The sequence below is a fragment of the Egretta garzetta genome, unplaced genomic scaffold (assembly GCF_000687185.1).
Source record: "Egretta garzetta isolate BGI_Z169 unplaced genomic scaffold, ASM68718v1 scaffold567, whole genome shotgun sequence".
Classification (NCBI taxonomy): domain Eukaryota; kingdom Metazoa; phylum Chordata; class Aves; order Pelecaniformes; family Ardeidae; genus Egretta; species Egretta garzetta.
Genome location: NW_009260348.1, coordinates 29,230 through 54,383, shown reverse-complemented (window position 1 = coordinate 54,383; position 25,154 = coordinate 29,230). Strand labels below are relative to the sequence as shown.

The 25,154-nt window shown below is 43.8% G+C and overlaps 1 protein-coding gene across 1 annotated transcript in view; it reads left to right on the top strand.

The window, feature by feature from the left end:
• ELL (elongation factor for RNA polymerase II) overlaps window positions 1–25,154 on the top strand; it is a gene marked incomplete at its 5' end in the record, with an annotated part of 56,681 nt that overhangs the window by 18,748 nt on the left and 12,779 nt on the right. Inside the window, 6 exons of the mRNA XM_035898178.1 lie at window positions 6,734–6,781; window positions 12,185–12,306; window positions 12,602–12,765; window positions 15,946–16,199; window positions 19,282–19,406; window positions 22,010–22,106. Of these exons, the coding sequence (XP_035754071.1) occupies window positions 6,734–6,781; window positions 12,185–12,306; window positions 12,602–12,765; window positions 15,946–16,199; window positions 19,282–19,406; window positions 22,010–22,106 (810 nt within the window). The remainder of the gene's footprint in view (window positions 1–6,733; window positions 6,782–12,184; window positions 12,307–12,601; window positions 12,766–15,945; window positions 16,200–19,281; window positions 19,407–22,009; window positions 22,107–25,154) is intronic.

Sequence of the window (25,154 nt, the reverse complement as noted above, 5' to 3'; positions counted from 1 at the left end):
TATGAATAGCAAAACTGGCAGCTTGTCTCCAAGGCGTATGTAGTATAAAAAGGTCCGGAAGGCTTTGTAGTTTAGGTCAACAAAAATTATATAGGATCTATAATTTTCAAGTCTCAGCAGACTCGATCCCATCTGCAGTCTGTTAGTGTCCTCAACTTCAAATGAGATCGTTGGGAGGCCTTAAATTGCAGATGGAAATTGTGTTGCAGGGAGACGGTATTTTAATTCCGTAAGTAATAGATGTGACATAAAAAAGAATATTCAGGAGGCTTTTTACTGCTGTGTTTCTGGTAGGAGGTAAATATAAGCCTTGAAAAAGTGGAATGTCTTGGGAGAACTCTTTTGTCTCTACCTAGTATGCAGTGGTTCTCTCTTGGGCCAGCTTTGGCTAATTGACTGCCAGTAAACTTCACACAGAGTCACTTGAAGTTGTTGTGGGTATATTCAAAGGTATTTCTTTCCCCTGGGATTTATATATCTTGCTACTAATGAACTTTGGGACTCGGAGGTGTCTCTTGTGAGTCTGTCACCGTGAGACACTGGATATATTTACTTTGGTTTTGGCCTCTCTTTTGCCTTGCAAAGTCTGTGGGCTGTGTTTAAAACTAAAATGTAAGTGGAAATCTAAATCACTGAGTTCTGTTCGGGTCTGTAGGACACTTTCACAAGCATCCGGGTCTGCTCAAAATGGGTATCCTCCTGGATTGGGATCTGACCCTCTGTTTTTCGTCCTTTGCCCAGTTGTGCTGAGAAGGCAGAGGAAGCAGAGGAGGGAGTATGCCTATATTTGGACCACTCTGCGTGGGCAAAAAGAAACATAAACTAGTCATAACCAAAGAATTAAAGAGGAACTTCAATGAGTTTGGGGTATTAGCAAGTCTGAAATTCATTAATTTCAAGCGATTTCTGTTTCTTCCCATTTTTGTAACTGGTGCCTGAGGTGCAGCAGCTTTACCTGGCTGGAACTGCACGTGGCAGCACAGAATGTCCTGTTAATGCCAGCCTTGGGCTTAGCGTGATTTTACAGTTTCTCTGTATATTTATTGGAATTCTTGCTACTAATTTAAATGTTTGCAAGACGCTTTCAATTCTGAAAATAATTCCCTTGTTCCAACATAAATAAGGGTAAGCTTTCATTTGCTCTGTTTGCTCGGCATTTGCAACTCTTAACATTCAAGAAAACAGACAAATACAGCCATACTAAGTATAGGCAAATATTTTCCGTATAACACTGCCTCCAGTACAAATTCCAGTAAATGCATAACAGAACTTCTCGAAAGAACGTATTCTTTAATTATCTGGATTTCCCTGAAGAAACGGGGAGGTTTCCAGCTGGTTACTTGACCTGAGGATTTCAAATGTCCTTTCTGGTCCTATGTAGGAATATCCCATCCAGCTTTTCCACTACACATTTTTTAAAACCTCACGGCAGCTTTGATCGTACCCGATAAAGGATTTCAGTAGTTCTACATTCAATTTTTGTGTGTGTTATTGACACTCTCTTGTTCCTCCTGCTCTTTACTCAAGCTTCCATCTGCCAGATCTGGAGTATTTATGTGCGAGGAACTGTTACCGCATTGCCACCACCCCTGTGAGCTTTCAGAGTATGTATTAAGGGTTACTAGCTCTCCTCCAGCCCCGGGAAGCTGGAGGATGAAGATGAGCGTAATACCGTGCTAATAAAAGACAAATGTTTTGTGGGAGCTTTGGGTATGAGTTTTGGGTTTTTTGGTTTAATCTCATGACTTCTGAAATAATCTTACGGTATCTGGAGGGTTGTCTAACAAAAAGCATTTGGGTCTGTGGGGTTTGATTCATGTTGGCATCCCAGAGCAAAGCTTCAGTGTTTGATAGCTTGCTGGTTTTATTTCTCCACCATGCCTGAAGAACGCAGCAGGAGCTATGGAAGGCAGCGAACTGGGCACAGAAGCATGGAAATGCTCTTTCCAGATAGCAAATAACTGAATTTTTATGGAGTAAAGTGCCGGGTTGTCATCCGACATAACCGGGCTTGGTTCGGGCTCCTTTTGAGGGTTGGTTTGCGAGTCGAGCAGACCCGGTGGAGCTGGCTCCAGAGCATCCAGCTCACGCATTTACTCCGCAGGCTCACTGCAGCGGCACCGGGGTTTGTGGAGCCAAGCTGCCCTGCCAGTGGAGTTCACTCTGCTGCTCAGCAAGTTTTATGCTTTCTGCTGAGTACTCTTGCTGCTATCTCCATTTATAACAATAATTTACGTTTGGGTAGATCGCAGTGAAGTACAGCCACGCATTTGTGGTTTGGATGTTCCTTTGGAAGTTATTCCTATAGAGCTTTGGGGCATTGGTGAGTTCGACTGCAGGAAGGACTCTCCGGTTTGTTAAAACAGTTCATTTTCTCTTACGGTAAGAGGGGAGGAAGCTTGACGCATTTTCTTAAAGATCCATTGTAGGAGCTAGCAAACAGTGAAGACGCGGTAATGATTTGCTAACCTTTCAGTCCTGCGTCAGGAAGCCTTTTGTTGAAACAATGGCGAGCAGGGAGCAGGCTGTAATTCGTGCCTCTTAGGTGCCTTCAAAGGGGCTTTGCTTGCTCTGTGCATAATGCAGAAATGCATTATTCTTTCGTGGCAGTCGCTTGTTCTCTGGTCCCACAGGTCCCAGAAATCATGCTCATTCACTCCTGGACCTCTTCAACAGCACTGTCACTGTTAGAATCATAGAATCACAGAATGGTTTGGGTGGGAAGGGACCCCCAGAGCCCACCCAGCCCAACCCCCCTGCAGGAGCAGGGACACCTTGAACCACATCAGGTTGCTCACAGCCCCGTCCAACCTGGCCTGGAATGTTCCCAGGGATGGGGCCTCCACCCCCTCTCGGGGCAACCTGTTCCGGGGTTTCACCACCCTCATTGTAAAGAATTTCTTCCTTATATCTAGTCTATGGGATGAGCCTCTTAACTGCAGGGGTGAACATCTTGTACCTGGCAGCAGAAAACCTGTTGAACTGACAAGTGGCTGGCTTAAAATACTTAACTGTTGTTTTCTTGCTTAGGTTTTTTTCTTTATCCTAATTGGCTTCTGGGAGCTATTCCTAAATATATTGAGTCTCACGGAGGAATAAAGCTAGCATTTGTTAGCTGGAAGATGCTTAGGCTGTGCGGGTGGCCCCGTTGCTCGGACAGATCTGCCTTGGTTTGCCTCTTTATTGACCACAAAGGTGAGGTTTCATCAGCATCCTTGATACGCTGAAGAGTTGCTGAACCCCTTAAGTTGTTGCACTCTGGAGGAGGCAGACTTGTACCCACAGCAGTACCACGGTCCCGTCCTAGGGCCAAGGAGATGACTTGGTTTTATGAGAAGGAAAGACAGAAGGAGGGAAAGACCTTGTTCCCACTGAGGGTGGATGGGACGGCATTTCTAGGAAGCTGTGAGGAAGGAAGTTCACTGTCCTGGCATCGCTAAGGAAGAAGAATTAGGTGACTCCTTAGAAGGTGACAGAGGGCGTTTGGAAATGGTAGCAAGGACTCTTTAAAATTGGGGTTTGTCCATACAAGAACATTCAGGAAAGTTAATCCAAATGAACTGAAGATACAAATTTGAAATACGGTTTTAATTTGGTTTAGCTTAATTCATCTATTTGCTTTTATTCTGAATGAAGGTGTCCATGTAGGAATTTAATTTCATCTAACAGAAGTACTTAAATTCATGTCCTTAATTAGATTGGGGGCTGGGGGGGAGGGGGGGGGCCTTCTTCCTCCATGAGCGTTCTCAAACAACCTGTAGCCAAGGAATCGGGCATCGGCAGAAGGGAAGCGATGCCTGTGTAGGTGCATGGGTGGTGTTGCTGAGAAGCCGAGAGCCTTCCCCTTCCCTCCATGAAAGGGGAACAACGTGCCATGACTCTCCGATAGCCAGCTCTTCCCTGCGATCCCTTCGGTGGAGCGCGGCGAGGAGTTACAGCGCTGACGTTCCTGCGTGGCAGATCACAAAACCCAGCAGCCCCCGGGCGTGCAGAGCTGCGAGCACAGCAATACTGTATTTCAGGGGTTCAGGGAAATCTAATGCGCATAAACGCTCATTTTTTTTTTAAAGTTTGAGATAACACACTTAACTTCAAACCATTTTGTATGTAGATTAGGGAATTTATAAGTTCTGTAATTAAAGCTTGTCCTGATTTGTGTAACAGTACTTTTGTATTGTTACTGCCTCGTTACTCTGCTTACGTGCTTCATATTACCTTTTTATTCCGCTTAAGTAATTTTCCAGAATTAATCGCAGAACTTCTCAAATCCTTAATCAGCTGTCCAAGAGCCGCACTGAGGTTGGTTTTTTTTTATCCAGATTTTTTTAATGTTTCAAATGCTTGTTTGCTCAAATATGTTCCTATGAATTTCTGGACACATTGCACAGTACATGCTGACACCGTGAACAAAAAGCTGGCCAGTCTGTCTATGAACAGTGTGCTGTGGTATGCAATGTCGTGGCACTCAAGGAATTCAGTGATCTCTGTACGAAGAGCAAGATGTTGTTTATGGTTTCTTTATAAAGGTTGTTTCAGGTCTGTAAAACTCGCTATGCAACGCGGAGCGAGTGCTGTCAGCTTCAAGCATATTCTGGCTTTACTCACAGTCATAAATATCCCCTGACGATGTAGGGTGTGATGCAGATCTGTTTAATCGTAGTGGATGGGCTCTTAAAAGGCTCTGAAGACTCTGTCATGGTATGAGCTTATTCCTCTGCGCTAGAACGGTATTTTCTTGCTAGGGATTTTTTTTGTTGTCGTTAATGTCGGGGTATTGTGGCTTAGATTCTTCACTCCTGGGCTGAAAGCATTTGGAAAGGTTTTATGGGAGATGATAAACTTAATGGGCTTTCAAGCTGTTAACTCTTTTGCTGCTAAATGTAAATGTCTCCATAACCCTGTGGCGGTCAATGGGGTCTTTATAACGCTGGGAGACACGAGAAGTGTGATCCAAAAAGGACAACACAAAGGTGCTGTTTAGACTTTGTCTCCTAAACTCTTCTCAGTGTTTTTCCCATCGAAACGTGTCTCCCATATGTGTGGCAACGTCTTCACTCCTAACTGATGTTGCAACCTATTGGTAAATTCTCCTGTCCCTATGGAAGGCTTCCAAAGGGATCCCACCTGTCTTGTAGCCCATCTCGGACCGCTTTGTGTAGTTTAGGAAATAAAACCGTTAACCGCCACAATCCTCCAGAAATTTAAGAAATAAGCACTTAGCGTGGCTTGTGCGTTTGTTTTTTTTTCCCTAAAGTTGAAACCTCAGGTAAGAGTTTGAATTCCAAAGCCTTCGTGATCTTTGTCAAATCACAGCAAAGTGGAAAGTGCCATCGCAGTGCAAAAAGGCTGAAATTCAGTGGTGTTTCTGCCTTGAGCAGGTTTAAGGGGTTTTTAGAGCTAGCAGGAGCATGACTTCTTGAAATGTAAGCAAATTCGGATGGAGGAAAAGGCCGATTGTTGAAATGGGCAGCGTAACAACAGTATTTTGCAATGAAGTTACAGTTTGCTTTTCCAATGAATTGCCAGCTTTCTATTGGAAAAAATTTGCTTAGCGTGTTCTCAGCCCTAGAACTGTAATAAATTTTCCCCTCAAATATCCACCGTTTAACTCCAAGCTTACATAAGCCCATACACAGCTGAACTACTCGGTGCCTGAAATGTGGTTTAGGGGTCAGGAAGGAGCTAAGCACAAGCCCGTCTGGGTATCATTTCAGGGCTGTTCTTTTTCTGAAGGAAGGGTGCCACTGGTGACGTTACAGTTTTATCCCTTTTCTAGGTACAAATCACCGTTTCAGGAGTTTTTGTATTTTCTTGCTTGGAATTCTGTATACTTCCCTGAACCTTTTTCCTTTAAAAAAAGAAAAGGTGAAAAGCATAGGTGAAAAATCAAGCCGAGTATTTTTTGGCAGTGAGTGTTGGAGCTTTAAATTTCTCTAAACCGCCACAATCCTCCAGAAATTTAAGAAATAAGCACTTAGCGTGGCTTGGATTGCGTTTGTTGTTTCTTTCCCTAGAGTTGAAACCTCAGGTAAGAGTTTGAATTCCAAAGCCTTCGTGATCTTTGTCAAATCACAGCAAAGTGGAAAGTGCCATCGCAGTGCAAAAAGGCTGAAATTCAGTGGTGTTTCTGCCTTGAGCAGGTTTAAGGGGTTTTTAGAGCTAGCAGGAGCATGACTTCTTGAAATGTAAGCAAATTCGGATGGAGGAAAAGGCCGATTGTTGAAATGGGCAGCGTAACAACAGTATTTTGCAATGAAGTTACAGTTTGCTTTTCCAATGAATTGCCAGCTTTCTATTGGAAAAAATTTGCTTAGCGTGTTCTCAGCCCTAGAACTGTAATAAATTTTCCCCTCAAATATCCACCATTTAACTCCAAGCTTACATAAGCCCATACACAGCTGAACTACTCGGTGCCTGAAATGTGGTTTAGGGGTCAGGAAGGAGCTAAGCACAAGCCCGTCTGGGTATCATTTCAGGGCTGTTCTTTTTCTGAAGGAAGGGTGCCACTGGTGACGTTACAGTTTTATCCCTTTTCTAGGTACAAATCACCGTTTCAGGAGTTTTTGTATTTTCTTGCTTGGAATTCTGTATACTTCCCTGAACCTTTTTCCTTTAAAAAAAGAAAAGGTGAAAAGCATAGGTGAAAAATCAAGCCGAGTATTTTTTGGCAGTGAGTGTTGGAGCTTTAAATTTCTCTAAGGTAATTTTCTTTTTCCCCCTCTTGTTTTTGTAGGATGCTGTGACATCAAAACCAGTAATCCAGTTTCAAGGAAGCCAAGGGGTAAGTTTGTACTTGGGTTGCCTTGGAAAGTACTGGCTTATACAATTAATATCTTTATTTGTTCTGTACGTCTGTCCTGTTCCAGTTCAAAGCCTGATGCTCTCGTTTCTGAAAGGGAGAGATGGGAAGTTCAGACGTGGTCCAGGAAAGAGTTTTTTATGGATCATCTCTCTATAGAAACCTTCCCCTCCCTCTTTATTTTCTAACCTTCCTAAATCCATAGCACCAGCACCACCAGTGTTGCTGGTGGTGAAATTTAGTTTTATACAGCCATGCTGTTGGGTAGAACAAGGAAACGGGAAGTTCCCTGATGGCAGCACAGTGGTGGGCACAGCAATCCATGGAAAACTCGCCTGCGTCCCGAGGAAACGCCATGCCAAGCCTGGTAAACTTGGTGCAAGGCTTTACGGGTAGCAGTTATTTACAGTAGCAGTGCTTGGAGGCTGCTACGAATGTACTGAAGCTTTATTTAATACGCATGTCTAAACAGCTCTGCAGCTTCTGTGAGTACCAAAAGGTTTTTTTTATATTTAGGAGTTTTATTTCTCTAACTTCTGTTCCGATGCCTGAACTCCTCCAAGATATTTATAGAAACCGTCTGTCACACCAGTTACTGACAACGTTGAGATTTAATTGGTAGTGTTTGTGGTAAAGTAATGCAACTCTTCAGTGAACTTCAAAAATGCCATTTGTATACCTTTTGGATACAAAAACCTGCGTGTCTAACGTTGGTGCTCTGCATAAGGAAGGGGAATTCTAATTTTTTTTTTTTTTTCAACAATCTGAACTCAGCCATAAAAACTTGTTAATTTTTTGTGGTGGCACAGTAAAACTTAATTCAAAAAGGCTTGAATTAAGCAGGCATTAAAGTCTAGCATGCTTTTCTGTGCCCATATTTTACCTTGTGATGTTAGTCTCACTAATAGCACATAGTACTCTAACAAAACATAGCCGGAAAGACATGATTGTTATCTTAAGTTAAAAAGAAAAATACAACCATTTTCGTCCTGGGAAATAAAGAAAGGAGCAATTTCCAGGTTTTTTACTTTGTTTACAATTAAACTTCCCAGAGAGCTCAGCATGAAAGCTCAGATAAAAATCTGCAACTGAAGTTTGGCAAAATTAGAAGCGAGCGACAAGGAGAACTTTTAAGGGTGCATGATTTGTTGCTATCGGATGAGCAAACAGCTTTGTGTGTAGTGAAGAAGCTAAAAAGACTGCAAATGCTTTCCTTTCACTTTTTAGAGCGCCTTGGGAGGATCTACACCCAACTCTTCCTGTAAAGCTGCTTAAGTTCTAGAAATGCCTCTTCTCTTAATTTTCTTCCTCGAAGGAAAGGTAGCAAAATGAATCAGAACAGCTCAAAATGCTCCACTGCCCTCAGCCACTGCGCTCTGCTTGTGGTGGGTTTTACACGGATCTGATACGGGCTCGGGCATTTTCAGGTTAACCAAAAGAAAACCTATTTTTTAAAATTATGCTGTTCTTTATAATAATTAAAAATATTACGCAATGCCTTATAAAAATTAAAAATAAGTATTTAATGCACTTAAGTATATTTGAGCCCTTAACTTCCAGAGAAGAGTTTTTGGTGAAAGAGCTGGGAGTCACCTGTGATTACAGTCCGGGTTGAATGGAAAAGGAGCCAAGCGGCACGGTTGGGTCTGGTGTTGCCGTTGAAAGAGCGAAGCGTTGAGCCCTGCGCAGTGTGAGCAGCGCTGGGGCGTTGCGGGTGGAAGGAGGATGTTGGCAGCACAGAGCTGACCTCTGCTTGCCTCATTTTCAGCTGTTTAATTAATTGCACTGTCGAGTAAAGGCCAAAGGTAGAGCTTTGAAGAAAGCGAGATCCAGTTCAATTGGGGCTGATAGAAAGAGCTCTTTGTCCTTTTATTATTATTTTTACTGGGTATGACAAGAAGCTGGCAGCTGCGGAACCATCTGTTTTTAAGTGTAGTACTCGTATGTGTCACGATTGTGCCCTGCTTTAAGGAACTCACGGCAGAACTTCCTAGGGAGCCTCCTATCAATCGGACCACAAAGATAATTTAACAAGTTCTCAAATTCAGATGATGCCATTAAAACATATTTGTTTAGCTATTTATTTTTGGAATACGCTTTCTTCCACTATACCTTAATTCCCCAAATTGTTGCTTTCTATTTTGCTTCCTAATAAATGTTGCTATGGAGAAGATTTCCAATTAACTTCGGAGGGTGGTAGGTTTTGTACGGAGCCCAAATGCCAGAGTGTGATTTAAAGCAGCGTCCAGTGATACAGGATTTTAATAGCGTGACTTTTCTGTATAAATATCCCTCTTGCAAGAAGGAAAAACTTAGAAATATTTGATTATTGGGGGAAGCAAGATACAAAATAAGAGTTTCAAACAAATACTGCTTCCTTAACTTAATGTGGCTCTCTAGAAGCCTCCTGACCTGTTGAGTCTCATTATTTGCGGTGCTTTTAAATTACTGTGTCCATGTCTTTTTTACCCATTCCCTGTGTTAGTCTAATGAATGCTGTCAAGGATACTATCAGCTTCTAATACATAGAAAAAAAAAAAAACCTTCCATGGTTAATATTCTAACTAACCAGAGAAGGGAATTGGCCAGGAATAAAACACGGGGTCAGCAAGGTGGCAGCTCTGCCGGCCAGGTGCTGAAAGGAGGATGTGGGTGGTTCTAGCCCAAAATAAAACAGCCGTTTCGGTGATAGGGAACGAAACCTCCTGCATGGATCCTGGTCTGGATCAAATCTCATGAGAGTTCTTACGAACTGTGGACTGTAAATGGTCTTTGCCTTGGGATGCATTTCTTCATAGCAATGCTGGTCTGGTTAAATACTTTTTCAGTGCCATAATCAGAATTGCGATAGGTTGTAATTAGCGGGGAGTTGCTCTGCTTTGGGATGCTAAAGCAGAACTATCTGGATGTTCCTTAGAGCAGCATCTGTTCATTACTTTTTCACCATGAACTGGATTTTCTTGGACACTTTTGTAAGTTTATATGGAATCTAGAGCATTTTTCCTTGTTTCAACGTGCATTGAAATGAATTAAAGAGCTTGAGTTACCAAAGTGTTACAGTGGTGGCTGGAGTGGAAGCTGAAGATGCTTCTGTTTCAGTAAAAGCATCTGCAGAATTAGAGATTCGGTTGGGGCAAATTTGCAGGTGCTTACTGGGGGGAACCTGAGATGGGGAGAGTGGGGAAAGAACTGAACTGGGGGGAAAAAAAACCCTTCAGGTGCCAAATACCCGTACGTCTGTGCAGCTTTCTTAAACATGACTGTTAGGAACAAAATGTCTTAACGTTACGCGATTGGAAAATACAACATTTTCCCCTGTTTCTTGGGATGAACTTATGCTGGTATTAATAGAGGAAGGTGAAATTGCCATTCAGAATGAGCTGTACACAGATGAATATTACTTGAAAGAAAAAAAAAATACAGAAGTAACATCTGTACTGAGCTATTTTTAAGTGTCTATGGTTACTGGTGTAATACTCGGCACCAAAATTAGGGCTCCCTCAAAGCAGTTACCATGCTGATTTGGTGGCTTGAGAAACCTTCTGTTTCAGCTAAAAATAATTCCTAGATAACGGCCAGTTTGCATATGCTACACTTTTCAGTACTGGAACGAGCAACGTCTCACACTGAAGCAGCTCTCTAGCTTCTGTCTCATTTTACATCCTTTGAAGAAGCTGCAGAAACTACAAAAATGCCAAAGTTGGGGCTCTCAGAGCAGCGTTTTTTCCAATGGTAAACGAGAAGCTAGAAGCAAGTTGGTTTAGTATGCGAATATATGATTTGGTTACATCCTTCGGATTTTATTTTACAAACCCATCGTGTGCAGCACAACTCGTTCCCCCAACGGACAGCACTAGAAGCTGAAGAGACCCATTGCATTTTACCTTCTTGCCCCGTTCCCAGCACATTAACTAGTGGGTGAGCGGTGCCAACTGTAAAATACCCACAATCTACTGTTTACATAACTTTGACTTTGTGGATATTTGCAGCTCGCTTGTAAAGCAGAAGAGAATTTTATTTGTTCTGGATGGGTGGGGGCAGAGGGTGCTGGGACAGATTATAAGGGCTCAAGGCTGCCGGCGCACGTTTGGCAGGGGAGATAACAGGGCTCAGCTGCTGCTGCCGGAGGGTCAGCGCTGCCCATCGGCGCCCGGATCGCCACCAAATCTGCTCCAAGTATTTTTAGATCCGGATCCTGGGACTGTGCGGGGGATAACTCGTCCTCCTGTATCACTCAAGTCTGAGTTCCTTGGTTTGCCGTTTCGAAAGAAGGGAAGTCTGTTTTAAGGGCTGGCTGCAGGATAGCTGGTCTTTCCAGAGAGCGAATGGAAAATGCTGCACTGGCTCAGCTCGGTGCGGGTCACACAAGCATTTCTTGCCGGTTCTAAGAACGTCCCTGTGGTTTAGCAAAGCGGCACAGATGCACTGGGTTTCCAGGCTGCTGTAGACGTCTGAGGTCAAAGGGAAACCACCTAGAAACCCTTCTGTACCAGCAGTAATCTTTCATGGAGCACAGTCATATGTGGATGCCACGAGTCGGTTTGCTAGGCATATATATTTTGTGCATATATGTGGCAATCTGGGTAAATATAAATCTGTGTGGTTGGTAGAGCGTAGCCTAAAATAGGTTGAAGCTGATGTTCCTTCTGTCTCATTTTCTGGAAGCCATCTTAATTATCAAATATTGATGTGATAGTAGAGCTCAGATGCTGAGATTTATGTTGGATCTTGAATGCAGAGGGGAAACAGTTTCCCTTTTGAAAAATGAATGGCTGGGGGGAGAAAAACAATGCAGATCGCTGTAGAGTTGTCTGTGGAGCACACTTAATGCTTGATTAAATATTTAATTTAGCAGCAGCGTCACACTCTACTGTGAGCCATGAAATCTCGTTATGGAATTATAATATCTTAAAAAAGAATAAGCATGCTACCTAGTGACCTGGCTTGTACTATGTTTAGTGCTGGATCACTAATTCTAAAGAAACAAGTCTCAAGTGCTTTAAATTGAATATAAAGAGTGGTAGCAAGTCTGAGCCTGAGTCAATAGAATTGGGTCAGATTCCTAGAACAAGATTATTGTGGGCTCCGGTTTGAAAGGCGGCAAGCGGCCCGCTCGGATCCCTGTTCTGTTACAGACATAGCTGTCATTTTAGCTGTTCTTTCGATCCCTCTACCTCTGTTACCGTATCTTTTCAGTGCGTGAAGTTTTGCTAACTCGAATCCTTCTTGTAGCTTCTTGCTCTTCGTAGTCTCCTATGCAGTAATCCATATGCTTTACTCGTAGTGGGTTGCAAAATGGCTATAAAGCATAGAGACTGCCGAAAAATTGAATTTTGTGTTAGTGTGGGCTACCCAAGTGACCAATATTTTTCTCCTTCCAAACAGCACATCGCAATTCCAAGGCCTGATCGACCTACGGAAGTGCGTACTTTCACATTTTATCTTTCAAATATTGGCAAGGACAGCCCCCAAGGGAGTTTTGACTGTATCCAGCAGTATGTGTCTAGGTGAGTGGTACAGCAAAAGAAAATCTAGTCTTTTTTTTTTTTTTTTTTAATATCTTCTGTAGAATCTTTTCCCTAACAAACCTGAACAAAACATGTTCTTTCTTTTTTAGAGTCTTCCTAATCTGTTTGCATGTGTATATTTGCTAAGGACGCACTCACAGAAGAATCTGTTTACCTCTCAGCTTTTTTTCTGTCCCCTATTATTTAGATAACGCAACCTCAGTTACTCACCAGTGACAGAGATGTGCCCATTTGCAGTGTCGGGAGTATCTTTTCCATTGCATTTCTTTTGCAGCAACGGCAATATCCACTTGGATTGCCTTGGAAGCATACAAGATAAAATCACCGTGTGTGCTACTGATGATTCCTACCAGAAGGCAAGGCAAAGCATGGCACAGGCGGAGGAGGAGACTCGCAGCCGCAGCGCTATAGTCATTAAACCTGGGGGCAGATACGTAGGTAAGCAGCGACTCAATTTGGGGGTGTCTTCAGTAGCTTCTGAAGTCAAATGCTGATGTTTGTTTCGCTTGCCTGTGAAAGTCTTTAACAAGTATGTGGTGGTTCCTTAGGAGTGCCTGACTCCTTAGGGTGCTACTCTCCTTATATTGTGACTTCTTCCTGGCTTCCATCTTCACACTAGGACACGTGTGGTGGTATTTCATAGAATCGTAGAATGTTTTGGGCTGGAAGGGACCCCCAGAGCCCACCCAGCCCAACCCCCCTGCAGGAGCAGGGACACCTTGAACCACATCAGGTTGCTCACAGCCCCGTCCAACCTGGTCTTGGATGTTCCCAGGGATGGGGCCTCCACCCCCTCTCTGGGCAACCTGTTCCGGGGTTTCACCACCCTCATTGTAAAGAATTTCTTCCTTATATTTAGTCTAATTTTGCGTGACCTCTGAGGATTGTGTGCAGTCACATCGCTCTGGCGTTATTTCACATTTGTCATATGTCATTATGTCTGAACTCACGATGCTGAGAGCATGCTGCTGATCCATCAGAAGTGGGTTAAAACGTACCACCACTGTTGTGTCACATCTGGCATGTGCCTGCAGTTGGGACCATGACATGCAACATCTAAAACGCAGATGGCGGAGCGCTTGTGTTAATAAACAAAGAGGCTAAAGCAGCGCTGCCGACTGCAGCCTTAAACAAACCATCTTAGTGTGACGATGAAAGGAGAATCTTAGGGGAGGAAATAAGACTCTGGCAAATATCGGTGGGCTCCAGAAGGAGCCTGCAGAGACCTAGCTTTGGGCTCAGGTCCTTGCTTAAATTAAGCTCAGTCTGATCACAAACTTAGGGCACAAATATTAACCAGAAAGCAGAGGGGCAGGGGGTTTTTTGAGCCAGCTGTTTTTTCTGCAGCCCACGTGATCTGTAGCCAGTCTCTTCTTAGAGGATGTCTGTGATGAGAATGGTGAGTTGCAAAATGTAGAACTGACCCTGACTCATTGTTTTATCAGCCAAGCGCTCAAAGCTGAGAAATAAGATAGTAATCAGGAAGGAAATGCATTGATTTCCTGTAGACTAGAAGATTATTTTGTTTAGCTTATATTTGAGAACATTACAGTAAGTGGATGAAGTTGTTCAGCTTGTGAGGGAGAAGATTCTCAAAGCAAAGTGCCTTCCCGGAAAGATAGAGCAAAACTTTTAATTTAAAAATACTCCTGCTAAAGCGTTTACCGCTCTGAAATGGAGTTACAACCACGTAAAAAGCAGTGGAGTGGAGTGCATGCTGCACATATAAGATGTCAGTGTTTAAGGCAGGAGGAAAGCACTGGTCCAAGAAGGGAGAGCCTGGGCAAGGACAGTCATCCTGTGGGATACGCACATATTTGGTGTGCCAGCACCGTCAGCTGATGCACTTGCAGGCTGGTCTGGAGGGAGAAGGCTGGCTCTCACATTTCCATGAGAACACGGAGCTCAGCACTTAAAACGTCAGTGGAGTCATTCCAGGCAGCTCAGATGTGGAAGAATTTATATGAAATGTTGAAACTGGAGATCAACGGGACAGTATAGATGTGAACTTACACTTGAACAAATATATATATGTGAATAGATAGATGATACAGCTGTAGGGGGGTAATGGGTGCTTATATATACACTAAGGGGGTGTGTGCATACATCTATATCTATGCACATACATAAATATTTTAAAAGACTTCATGTTCTGGCTTAACTTCAGTTTTTTCTTTTCCTGTCATTGCACATTTTGGCTCTAGCCTTAAGTGGAAATGTCCCGATCTGTTTTTGCTGCTCATGACCTGGCAAGAGTTAAGGGAATTATAGAAATCTGACGAATCTTCTCTTGTCCCATTTCTGGAAATGAAGTCCAGTTGACCTCTGGATTTTGGGATGTTTAACGTGCGAATTGTTTTTCTCCCTCTCGTCCTAACTCAGCCCTGCCGACGAGGGGTCGTACTTGCTTGCATCAGTGTGGTGTGTAATAAAAAGCCAGGAAATGGGGACTCGGTTATGCAATCTACATTTCAGTAAAATAAACACTGCAGACAATCACCACTATCTTCAGATGACTCAGTTGAAAACATTGCTTCCTAGCAGTGGCGAACTGCCGTGCTGAAATAAACCTCCAAAGTTCTTGCAGTAAATGCTGGATGTTTGTCCTAGTGAAGGTCACTCTCTTGAACCCAAGTGATTATTGATTGCATTTCCATGTTTTAGACCTTGGAACCTACAAATTTTTCTTTTTTTGATTTGCTGGTTTTGCCTTTAGTAGCAGGAACCTGGCTTTGTGACCTGTTTCTGTACTCAGAATAGTAAAATTCCTTGATTTGCTCTTTACTAAGTGATACGGGGCTTCTGCGAGGGTTCTAGTTAAAGCTGTTTTTCAGTAGGAATGGGAAAATGAATTCTTGTATAATGCTGTCAGAAACCAAGAACCACATTTGGGACAGAGTTGAGGAAGCTGCCTCTGAGGGCTCAAGATGAACTTTTGAGACAGCTTTATGTTCTCGTGTATACATAACTGTAATTGGAGGGTGAAGCAGTTACTGCTGCAGCGTAGAAGGGCTTACTCTATTAGAATAGACAGCGCGCTAATGAATAGGCTAATGTATCGGTGTTAGACCCCGTGCATGTGGCTGTGTTTGGCGGGGGGGAAGGGAGGTGGACCCAGCCCCATAAAGTTCCTATTGTTCTAAAAGCAGAAACATCTGCTGGAGTAGCGTTTTTGCTGAGATCAGCAGCAGGGAGCCACTCGCTGACCAGTTCTGGTCTTTCCACTCCATATTTCGACTCTTCTACATAATAATGCAGATTTTTCTTCTCATAGGGAGGGGAAAAAAATGGTTAGATTAACCATGGGGATACATGCACTTGGGATAAATGAAAAGCTGGCAAACAAAGAGAGCTTTATGTAAGCTGGTGGCCAATAATACTCAGGTTTCCAGAGCTTGGTGTTGCTGTTTACTTGTTACAGGCTTGTCACGAATCATAAAACTCAGAGGATACTCGTTCCGACGGCGTATCGGAACGGATGGTGTGTGCTGGTTGTGTTTGTCCTTCATTGTCATCTTCTGGCACTTCAGCTGGTGTAATGAACTCCATATACATGTTGACAGACCACTGGCCTTTGCAAGGTGACTGCTGCAGTTCACTATTCTCATCTCATTTTAGGCAAAAAGGTTCAGGTGCGTAAACCTGCACCAGGAGCTTCCGATGCTGTTCCCTCCAGGAAGCGCCCAACGCCAGTCAACCTTGCCAGTGCAATAAAGAGAGGCAATAGTGCAATTTCTCAGAGACCCTTCAAAGATAGGGTTGTGCACTTACTGGCACTAAAGCCTTATAAGAAACCTGAACTTATTCTCAGATTGCAGAAGGATGGACTTTCTCAGCAGGACAAGGATTTGCTGGACAACCTTCTGCAACAGGTTTGTACTCTGATGAAGGCCACAATTTAGGTAAAAGGAAACGTCTTCTCAGAACGGTCGTACCTTCTGTGTTAGTCTGAACGTAACCTGTGTGTCTCAAAGCTGCAGCTGAATGTTTCTCTGAAGGCCGTGTCCGACAGAAGTTCACAATTCACGTTGCTGTTCTGCTAGAGGTAGCAGAAGCCTCTCGTGTATATGCCTCGGTTTTGGTGTATGCTACTAAGCTGTATGATTTTGGTTCACCAGATCAGTCTCTTTAAGAGGAACGCTTCTGGTTGGTCGTGGGGAGAATTATGTAAGAGGGGGTCTACAAGCTGTTTGATTTGTTATAACCTATACATCTATATATATTTCTATTAACGTGGACGTAAATAACATGTTCTCTATTGATACGTGTCATGTTTCCTTTGTGAAAGTAAAAATATGTCCCTCCCCGCTAAGCTTTACATCATCTTTGTATTGTTCTGCCTTTCCTGCTTAGAAGTGCAACTGGTTAGGTGTGAAGATCACGCGGCTTCTTGCAGAGCGTATTATTTGTATGTCAAGCATGAAAGCTGTCTCCAAGCTGAATCAGTTGTTAACACTTTGAGTCATGTTGAAGGTGCCATTTTAGGAATCGCAGTGAATACCTTTATTGCTCTCGCCATGCAAAACACATCATGGATATTTATTTAAATGCTGCTCTTCTGTATTGGATTTTTTTTTTTAACTCCTTTGTATAGCTGAAAAGAACGAGACAGCGAGGAGTTATCTTGCCCAAGGGCACAGGGCAGGTCGTATTGAAAACAAAGTTATTGCTGGCACAACTTGCTCCTTCCCTAGATTTTAATCCTGTAGCCCTTCGTTTTCCAGCAGTGCTAGAATTCTTTCGAGCACCCTTCTGAACACTAGAAATAAGTTTCATGCTAGAAATACCGTTTCTGGTAATCACCTTTTATTGATGCTCTCACAAACCCCTAGCAGGCAGGTTGGTGCATACGGCCAGGTCCACGGTGTCAGCCTGATGGGGCTAAATGCTGATTTGGCTGTAAAAGTATTGCTCGTAAACTTAATCTCCTTTCAGTAGCTACCAGGGCTACCATCCACGAGCAGACACAGATAAGCTAAAAATTACAGGCTGCATTAAAGCGACATGTCTAAATCTGTCTAGGTGTGGGTTTCATTGTGCTCTTGCATCTCTCGTAGGACTTTGTGTTCCTGCTGGCCTTTTTGCCTCATTTTGCAAGGTTTCTATTTTTGGGAGGCCTGGGGTGGAGCTTGCAGAGTCCCACACCAGCAAAACAAGGAGGTAGCAGCTCTCAGCCTCTGTGCAGAGAAAATCAGGAGTTGTTCTTCTGCCTGGGCTACAAGCCTTGAGGAGCAGCGTGCCTCCCGCTGTAGAAAGAGGCAGTAACCGGAGAGATTCTCGGAGAGTTTTTGAAAAAGAACCTGGCTTTGCTTTTGTCTCTTGGGCATGTTTACTGGGATATCTCAATGTAAAACACAGCTCAAATTCTTCTTGTATTTTGGCTCAGGATTTTGGAAAGCTGACAGAACTGAAAGGAAAAACAAAGTGTTCATCATGTAAACTGATAACTGCGCTTTTTATTTTTTGCTTATCAGGAGAGCTTTGCTGTATTAGTTCTGCAGATTTTTGCTTTTAAATTCATGGGGTTTTAATACTGGGTCATAGTCTCCCTAAAGCAAAAGCAGAGGAATTAACAGTGTCTTCAGTTAATTCAAGGTTTTCTGCTCCTTCACTTGCTTTTCTGAGACTATCTTACTGCCGCACGGATAATAGAAACTCGTAAGCACAACCATCTCATGAATGGAGCGAGCAATGGAGAACACTAATCCTTAAACAGATGCACGGTATCTCCACTGACTGAATAAAAGCATCTTCCAGCTTCAAGCGTAATACGGTCGTCAAACTCTGAGCGGTAAAGCAGTGAATCTGGGACGCGGTCGCTGGCTTTGCCGCTTGGTCAGCCTGGCTGTGGGCATAGCATTTGGTACCTCTGCCTCCGTATCCCTTTTATAAAACCAGATTTAAGGCTTGGTTTTCTTTCTAAACTCGCAGTGCTCTACAACCACCAAAGAAGGGTTCACTAAGGCAGTATCTGGGAAAGCTTAATTGGGGCTTTTTGGTTTGTGCTGCCGTTGTCTTTCAGATGCGTAACCAGCAGCAAGAAGTTAAAATTTTTCAGTCAAGCTGTGGAAAAACCTTAAAGTGGGAAAACTCTGAACAAGTTGTTTCCATTCTAATACGATTCTGCCCATTCCAGCAGTGTTTCCTATCTGTGTAGGCACCGTGCAGAGTTTTGTGGGGAAACTACACACAATAGAATTGGATAAAATGTCACAAAGCTTCTCATGCGAGCGTACCGAGCGAGCCACAGCCTGTGATTTCAGCGCCATGCTTTATTTTAAAACCCTGCGTTATAAGCTGGTAATCACAGGTTTTTGTTCGTGCCCTGCAGTAGTCCTCGGAAAAGTTCTCCTCCATGAAATCCAGCGGATGATCCTGATGCCCTGAACTGCACGGTGTAATCTGCAAGCTCCCTAATGCAGTCTGTCTGCAAGGCATTCTCTTCGCCGCTCCTTGAGAAAGTAGCTTTCTGTCTCCTGTTTTACTGCCGCCTTAGCGAGAAATTCTCTTCTGGCAATTGTTAACTAAGCTATCGCCGCAAGAGTTCCTCTCGCAGCTCATAAAGCCGCCCCATTTTAGCTGTCGGACAGGTGCGATAACTGAACTGCCTGTTCCCACTAGGGTTTATTTCCAGGTATTTCCATAAACTGTCACTGTACTGTTGCAGACTATCCAAGCTGAATAATCTGTTTAGATATCACTTGTTTCCCAGTAAATTGGATATGCTTTGGAAACTCGTAATAAACTATAGCAATGACGAGGCAAAAGGAAAGGCACAGTTTGATGAAATAATCTAAATAACTAGGAAATGAGGTATAAAGTCTCTACTTGTTCTCTGACACTACTAACTGCTGCTAAGTCTGCTGAGGGTTTGCCTACATCTTAGATCTCTTCTGTTGGAACAAGTGAGAAAATTAAACCCTGACAGTTCTTTGCAAATTCCTTTTGTTTCAGGTGGCAAATTTGAGTGCCAAGGACAGCACTTTCACACTGAAAGACTGCGTATACAAAGAAGTGCAGAAGGACTGGCCTGGCTACTCTGAAGGAGATCAGCAGTTGCTGAAGAGGATACTTGTTCGGTAATTATTCCATCTTCTCTGTAATATTATCTGGAGCTTGGCAATACTGGGCCAGGTCAGTTATGATAAACCAGGGTAACTGGAGTTGGTAGAACGATGGTAAGTTGAGTGCGTGACTTATTTTAACATAAAGTAAATCTGTTGATCATCCAGGCAGCTGTACAAGTTGACTAAACTTGAATATCAAAGTGGAGGTGCTCTTCAGATCGTCCTAGGTTGCCTTTAAGTCGTTATCCTAAAAGCTACAGGAAAAAGCTGGATGGGGAGCAAAAGCTGTTACAGTTAAAAGTTAATGGTAGTTTAAAATCTTGGGAGATGTATGGATTAAGGTGAATGGGTCCAGCTCAACTCTCCATTGAAACTCTGCTTTCCTTTTTCTATATCTTCTTGCACATGGCTTCCTGTGCAGACTGCTGTGTTTGTTCAAGGCAAGGAGAGAGACGTTACCGTGCAGCCGTGTCCCCTCGCTGTCTCGCTCAGCTGCCTCTGTGCTCTGTTCCTGTGGATGTCCCTGTTCCTCTTGAGCTGTTTGCTTTGGAGACTTTGCTGCTTAATTTCTGTAGCGTTATTTGGATGTTTTGTTTACTTGGGTGTTTTTCTTGTGTTGCAAAGTCTGTTAAGATCACGGTTGCCCTGCAAGATTAATGTTCGACTGAAGTAAGGGATGCATGAAGAAGCGGGAGGCGGTTCTGTAGAGATAAGTTCCCTAACAGTCATGCTGGTTGTCCTGCTGCCCATCCAGTGTAATCCCCACTGTCCAGGGGATACCTGTCCTCATGTTCCTTCCTGAAAATAGCGCTTAACAGAGTTAGCGGAGATGATAGCTTTGTCTTGTTGGTTGCTAAAGACTTTTTTCCTCTACAGATGTTTTTCCTTAGGTGAAGCCTCCAAGCCCGGAAGCTCTTAGCTGGCAGGCAGTGGGGAAAGAGAACGTATCTCCCAGGTTCCTAAAGGAGAATTCTGCTCTGAGGGTTTCTATTTCCCTCTCTGGGTTTTCATAGTGTTTGTACTGACTTGGTACAGGTTTTGTAATGCAGATAGAGATTTTACCTGACTTGTTTTTGAGACTTACTGTGCTTTTGGTTAAGATTAAGTAGAGCATGCTCTGTTTGAACAGTTTCCATGATTTGAAAGCACGATTGGCTTGGAGATGAGACTTTGTTAAACCAACAGAAACTTGCACTTAAAGTGCTCTGGCGTGCTAAAGAAAAATCAAACTCGTTTAAATGGCCTTGATGTTGCATTATAATTAAATGGAAAAATACAACTGCCATGCAATCTTTATGGCTTTCAAAAAAGTTAATTTCTCCCTGTAGAAAGCAATGTTTACTGCTTTTTCTAGAATTGTGGCATTCAGTTATGCGAAGGTCTAAAAATAGACCTTGGAAAGGATGTATTCAACTGTACAAACAAAGACCCGCTCAGCCAATGCAGGTAATGAGGCTACAAAATGGAAAAAACATGTAGGGTTGAAGACAGTAGAAAAACATTCACAAAAAGGGCACAGGCACCAGACGTAGGACTTTACGTAGCTGGCTGTGGCAGTCTGCGTGGTTGCCTAGATCCAGCCAATTGTTAAATGTCCTCTCGGTTTTCAGGTCCGGTTGCCACTCGATGGTTCATCGGCTGCAATAATTAGCACATCTGCAAATACTAAAAGCTATATTTCACGGTGCCCGTGGTAGACTAACTCATTTTTCCTCACATTATTTGTGTTTTCCATTATTCTTTCACTGCTGTAGTGAAATGTTTTTCTGCTGTTACGAGAGCTGCTGGATTGAAAGTCATCGTCTTTCATTCACTTTTTTTTAAATCCATAATTAACATGTTAGGAGATGTGACAAGGTTGCTCAGTCTAGTCAAACAGCATCCAGAAAGCCACTTTCGCTGCGGTGTTTGTGGAATATCGCTGTTGCCCTTCCTGTTTTCACAGTCGCTGAGTACTTTTCTTGAGTTGATCCGTGGCTGTTGAGATTGTTCTAAATAAAAATTAAACAAAGCAGCAACTGAAGCCAGAACGGCGGTGAAACTGCAGGCGTCTAAATGTTGCTGCAATATGGCTGAAGGTTCAAGCTCAGGTTAAAAGAAAATCTTGTGAAGTCGTGGGCTTTATCTCTGAAATAATCTTCCCAATGTTTGAAAAATATGTGCGCGCTTTAAAGCTGATTATAGCTTCTTGTGGAAGAATTTAGACGTTGCTTATTTAGGCTGTACAGCTGGTGACAAAATGACTGCAGAGCTAGTTTATTAAAACCTTTAACCTTGAATTTTTTTTTTTCCAGCTTGACAGCTGCAACTTGATGCAACAGTAGTGGGTTTTTTTTTTTTTTTTCCTGGGTGATTAATATACGGGCAATCTGGCTGGTGTCAGTAGAGTAGGGCAAACCTGGTGCGCTATTGATATTGATATTTAGGAGTTTCTTCTTCCTCGATTTTTGTTTGAGATCAAAACTCTAAGTGCCGAAACGAGCTGCTTCCATGGCATCTTCAAGCAGTCAGAATTTGAGCCCACAAAAAACTCTTTGCTCTGCAGGAAGATTTGAAATACCATCTGTTGGGTTGTCAAGCACGGGATTTGAACAGCCCTAAATTCTGTTTTTCAGGAAACTGTGTCAGCCACAGAACAGTAGCGGTTTTCAAGGAGAAGCGCCTTCCCTGAGCCCACCAAAAGACAATGTGAACTCCAGCTCTCCTCCTCAGGTGGGTGCTCCCTCCCCAGGGGTGTTGGGTCTGGTTAGCGCACAGCCAGCAATCGGCTCCATCTGCTCCTGATGGAGTTGGTTGCTGGACGTGGGTCCAGGCTGAGCCTGTCTGCGCGCTGTAATCACCTGTTGCTGGAGGCTGTTAGGGCAATAGGTTGTTGGGGTTTTTTCTGTTTTATTAAGTTAGAGTCTAATTCTGGGTTTCCTCAGCATCTGTTTCTCCTCTGGATGTGGTTCAGCAATGGCCTATGGGGAGGATCTCTGACAGTGTGTCTTAGGTTTAGTTTTAAGGGCTAAATTTTTTTCCACAGTGCCTACATCCCTCTTGGAGTTCCTGGAAGAATGGGCTTGTGTTTTACTCATTACTAATAATTGACTGGAACGAAGCAGTAATAAGTAGCCCCAAACACGGCTGAGTTATTAAAAACCTTGACCTTTTGCGACCTAATTGCTGTGACAGATCAGGGGCAGGTTGGTCTGCTCTTTGATTTGTTGAGATGCCAGTGCGTGGAGCTGTGAAAAGCACGTTTTAGCTCTTCCATGATACTAAACCGCAAAGGAGATGCATTTGCTTGTGTGTTAAGCAGAGTCTGTCCCCACTCCTCTTAGTGTATCTCTTAGCGCAGGCATGTCTTACTGGCATTGTGAAATGCCGGCTTCCTTTCTCTGCTGTGGGTCAGCCCAGACAAGTTGAGTATTTATTCTCCTCCTGCCAATGGAATGTGTAATGCCTACTTGTCTGGACAGACGCACTGAGGATTAGTGGCAAGGAATATTAGCAGGTAAAGAAATTATGTGCTTTCTGGCAGTGAGAGGGAGGCAATTCTCTATTGAGAACAAGAACTGTGCAACTTGTTTGCCAGGTAGCTAATTCCAAATCCTCTCCTGCTCTGCTGTGGGCATGTTCCTGATGAATAAAGAATGATCCCCTGCATTTGGGTTAGCTTGGAAAGACACAATGCTGTTAAGAGGCTGGTCTTAGGGTTTTCTTTACCTGATTCTGAAAAAATGTAGGTTGAAAAATCATCTCGTTTCTGGCTGTATGTATTTTGAAAGAGACAAAGGTCTGTAGGGGATGTTTGTGGTCTCTTGAGATGACCCAGTCAAAACTTTGGGGGGCTGATGGGTTTGGATCTAGAAAAGGCTTAGTGAAACAGGGGCAACTGAACACGGAACGTAAACATTTCCAGCAGTGCTTCTGTGAAGTGACTTGTGTCAGACAGCAAAGCACAGACAGCTTTTTATTGTAAGCCATCATTTTTTGGATACTCTATAGCTGTAGTTTCTATTTAGAGAAGGGATGCCTGCTAATGGTTGCAGTCCCAGCAGAGGACTGCGATTTGGTAGTCTGGAATGCAAAATATTTCAGGAAAGCTCAGTTGTGGAACAAAGGCAAGGAAAAAGGCTGGTTTGGTAATCCTAAGGAAGCATGGCAGAGCAGGTACCGCATCATACAGCACCTCGTAACCAAAGAGGCAGGGTTGGTAAAGCTGGTGTTTGTTGGCTTTAGAGGAAGGTGAGTAAAAGATGGCGGTGGTTCTTCGCTCTGTCGCCCGAGACCTGTCGACAAAGTTGAACGGCCCCTCCTTTTGGGAGATGGACACCCCTCGTGTTCTGCAGGGAAGGCAGGCGGTGATGTTGCGGAGCCGGTTTGACGTGCTGTCCTTGCCCCTTGAGCTCTGTGGCAGTATGAGCAGCTCCTCTTCGTAATTGCCTTGAGAGGTGGAAAGTAGGATTCCTGCCACTGAGCAGTGTCCTTGAGACCCGTGGAGTTAGCAAAGAGAAATAACTGAGGGAAAAGGAGCAAACTGGTGGCTCCCCGACAAATCAGCCGTGCATCCAGCTGCACTGCTGCGTTTGCAAATTTCCATTTGCAAACCCATGGCAGTCCTGCCTGAGACATAAAGAAAACAATAAAATATCCAAAAGAAATAACCAGAGCTATCGCTTATTTTCCCCTGGGCACTAAATAATCTTTCCTCAGAGTTCCTGCAGCCCCACGCTGCCAGGCAGGCACACACCACTGCACTGATGGCCATCCAAGGTAATTTTGGCTGGCTCAGGCTGGACTGAGCCCGATGGCCGTAGTTCTGGCTCTGCATTGAGCTCTTCTTTCTACTGACTGATGGATGGGCTCTTCTGTGGTGCAGCTTCCCGAGGCTGCCCCGCAGCCTGTAGGCAACTGCTTCCTAGGAGGTATGGGCACGCAGAGCTGCTCTAAGCCCTGCCTCTGACTGTCCAGGTAGGGCTGATGGGGACAGTCAGGAGCCACTTCTCTGTCTCTACACTTCTTATTTAAACAGGATTCTCGGGTCATGTTGGCCTCTGTGACGTGGCTTTTAAAATAACTGCTGCAAACGTCCTATTTTGCCTTAAATTCTGAGAACTTAACAGTTGACGTTTTCTTGCTACTTCTGGGAAGTGCCTGTTTCTTGAGAAGAGGAAGGAGTGGTATTGCAAGGGTAATGTTGTTGGCCACAGAGTTGGTAAAACCAGTTGGGAATAAAATGCAGAACTTGTGAATCCCTCCCTGTTCCAGAGGTCTGAGCACATCTTTCCTTCGCGGGGACTCTGAGATGCTCTAAATGCCATGCCACGACCAGAAGGATGGATGTTTTTCTGGCTGTTTCCATTCTCTGCTAAGTGGCTAGGACAGGGGGAGGGTGAAGGACAGGGTTTTATTTCTAGAAGACTAGATTTGAAATAAGATGCAACAAGAGCAGGCTGGGTTGCGTGGCCCGTGTATGAATAGTGCAGAAGATCAATAGTTGCTGATGTGATGGTGGGTTTCTATAAGCTCTCCCGCTGAGCTGTGGGCTCCAGAGTGGCTGTTGGGATTGTTGGGCTTGGGGTGGATCAGCTGTAGGACCTGGCGGTCCTGGAGCCTGTGTCCAGGACCAGCCTCTGAGCTGGGACGATTGCTAGCAGCTCTCATAGATAGCAGAGCTTTTTCTGGGAATGCTCCCCTGTTCTCTGGTATTGCACCACCACCTAGTGGTAACAGCATCCAAAATTCTGGCCTCAAGACTTCAACTTTTTTTTTTTT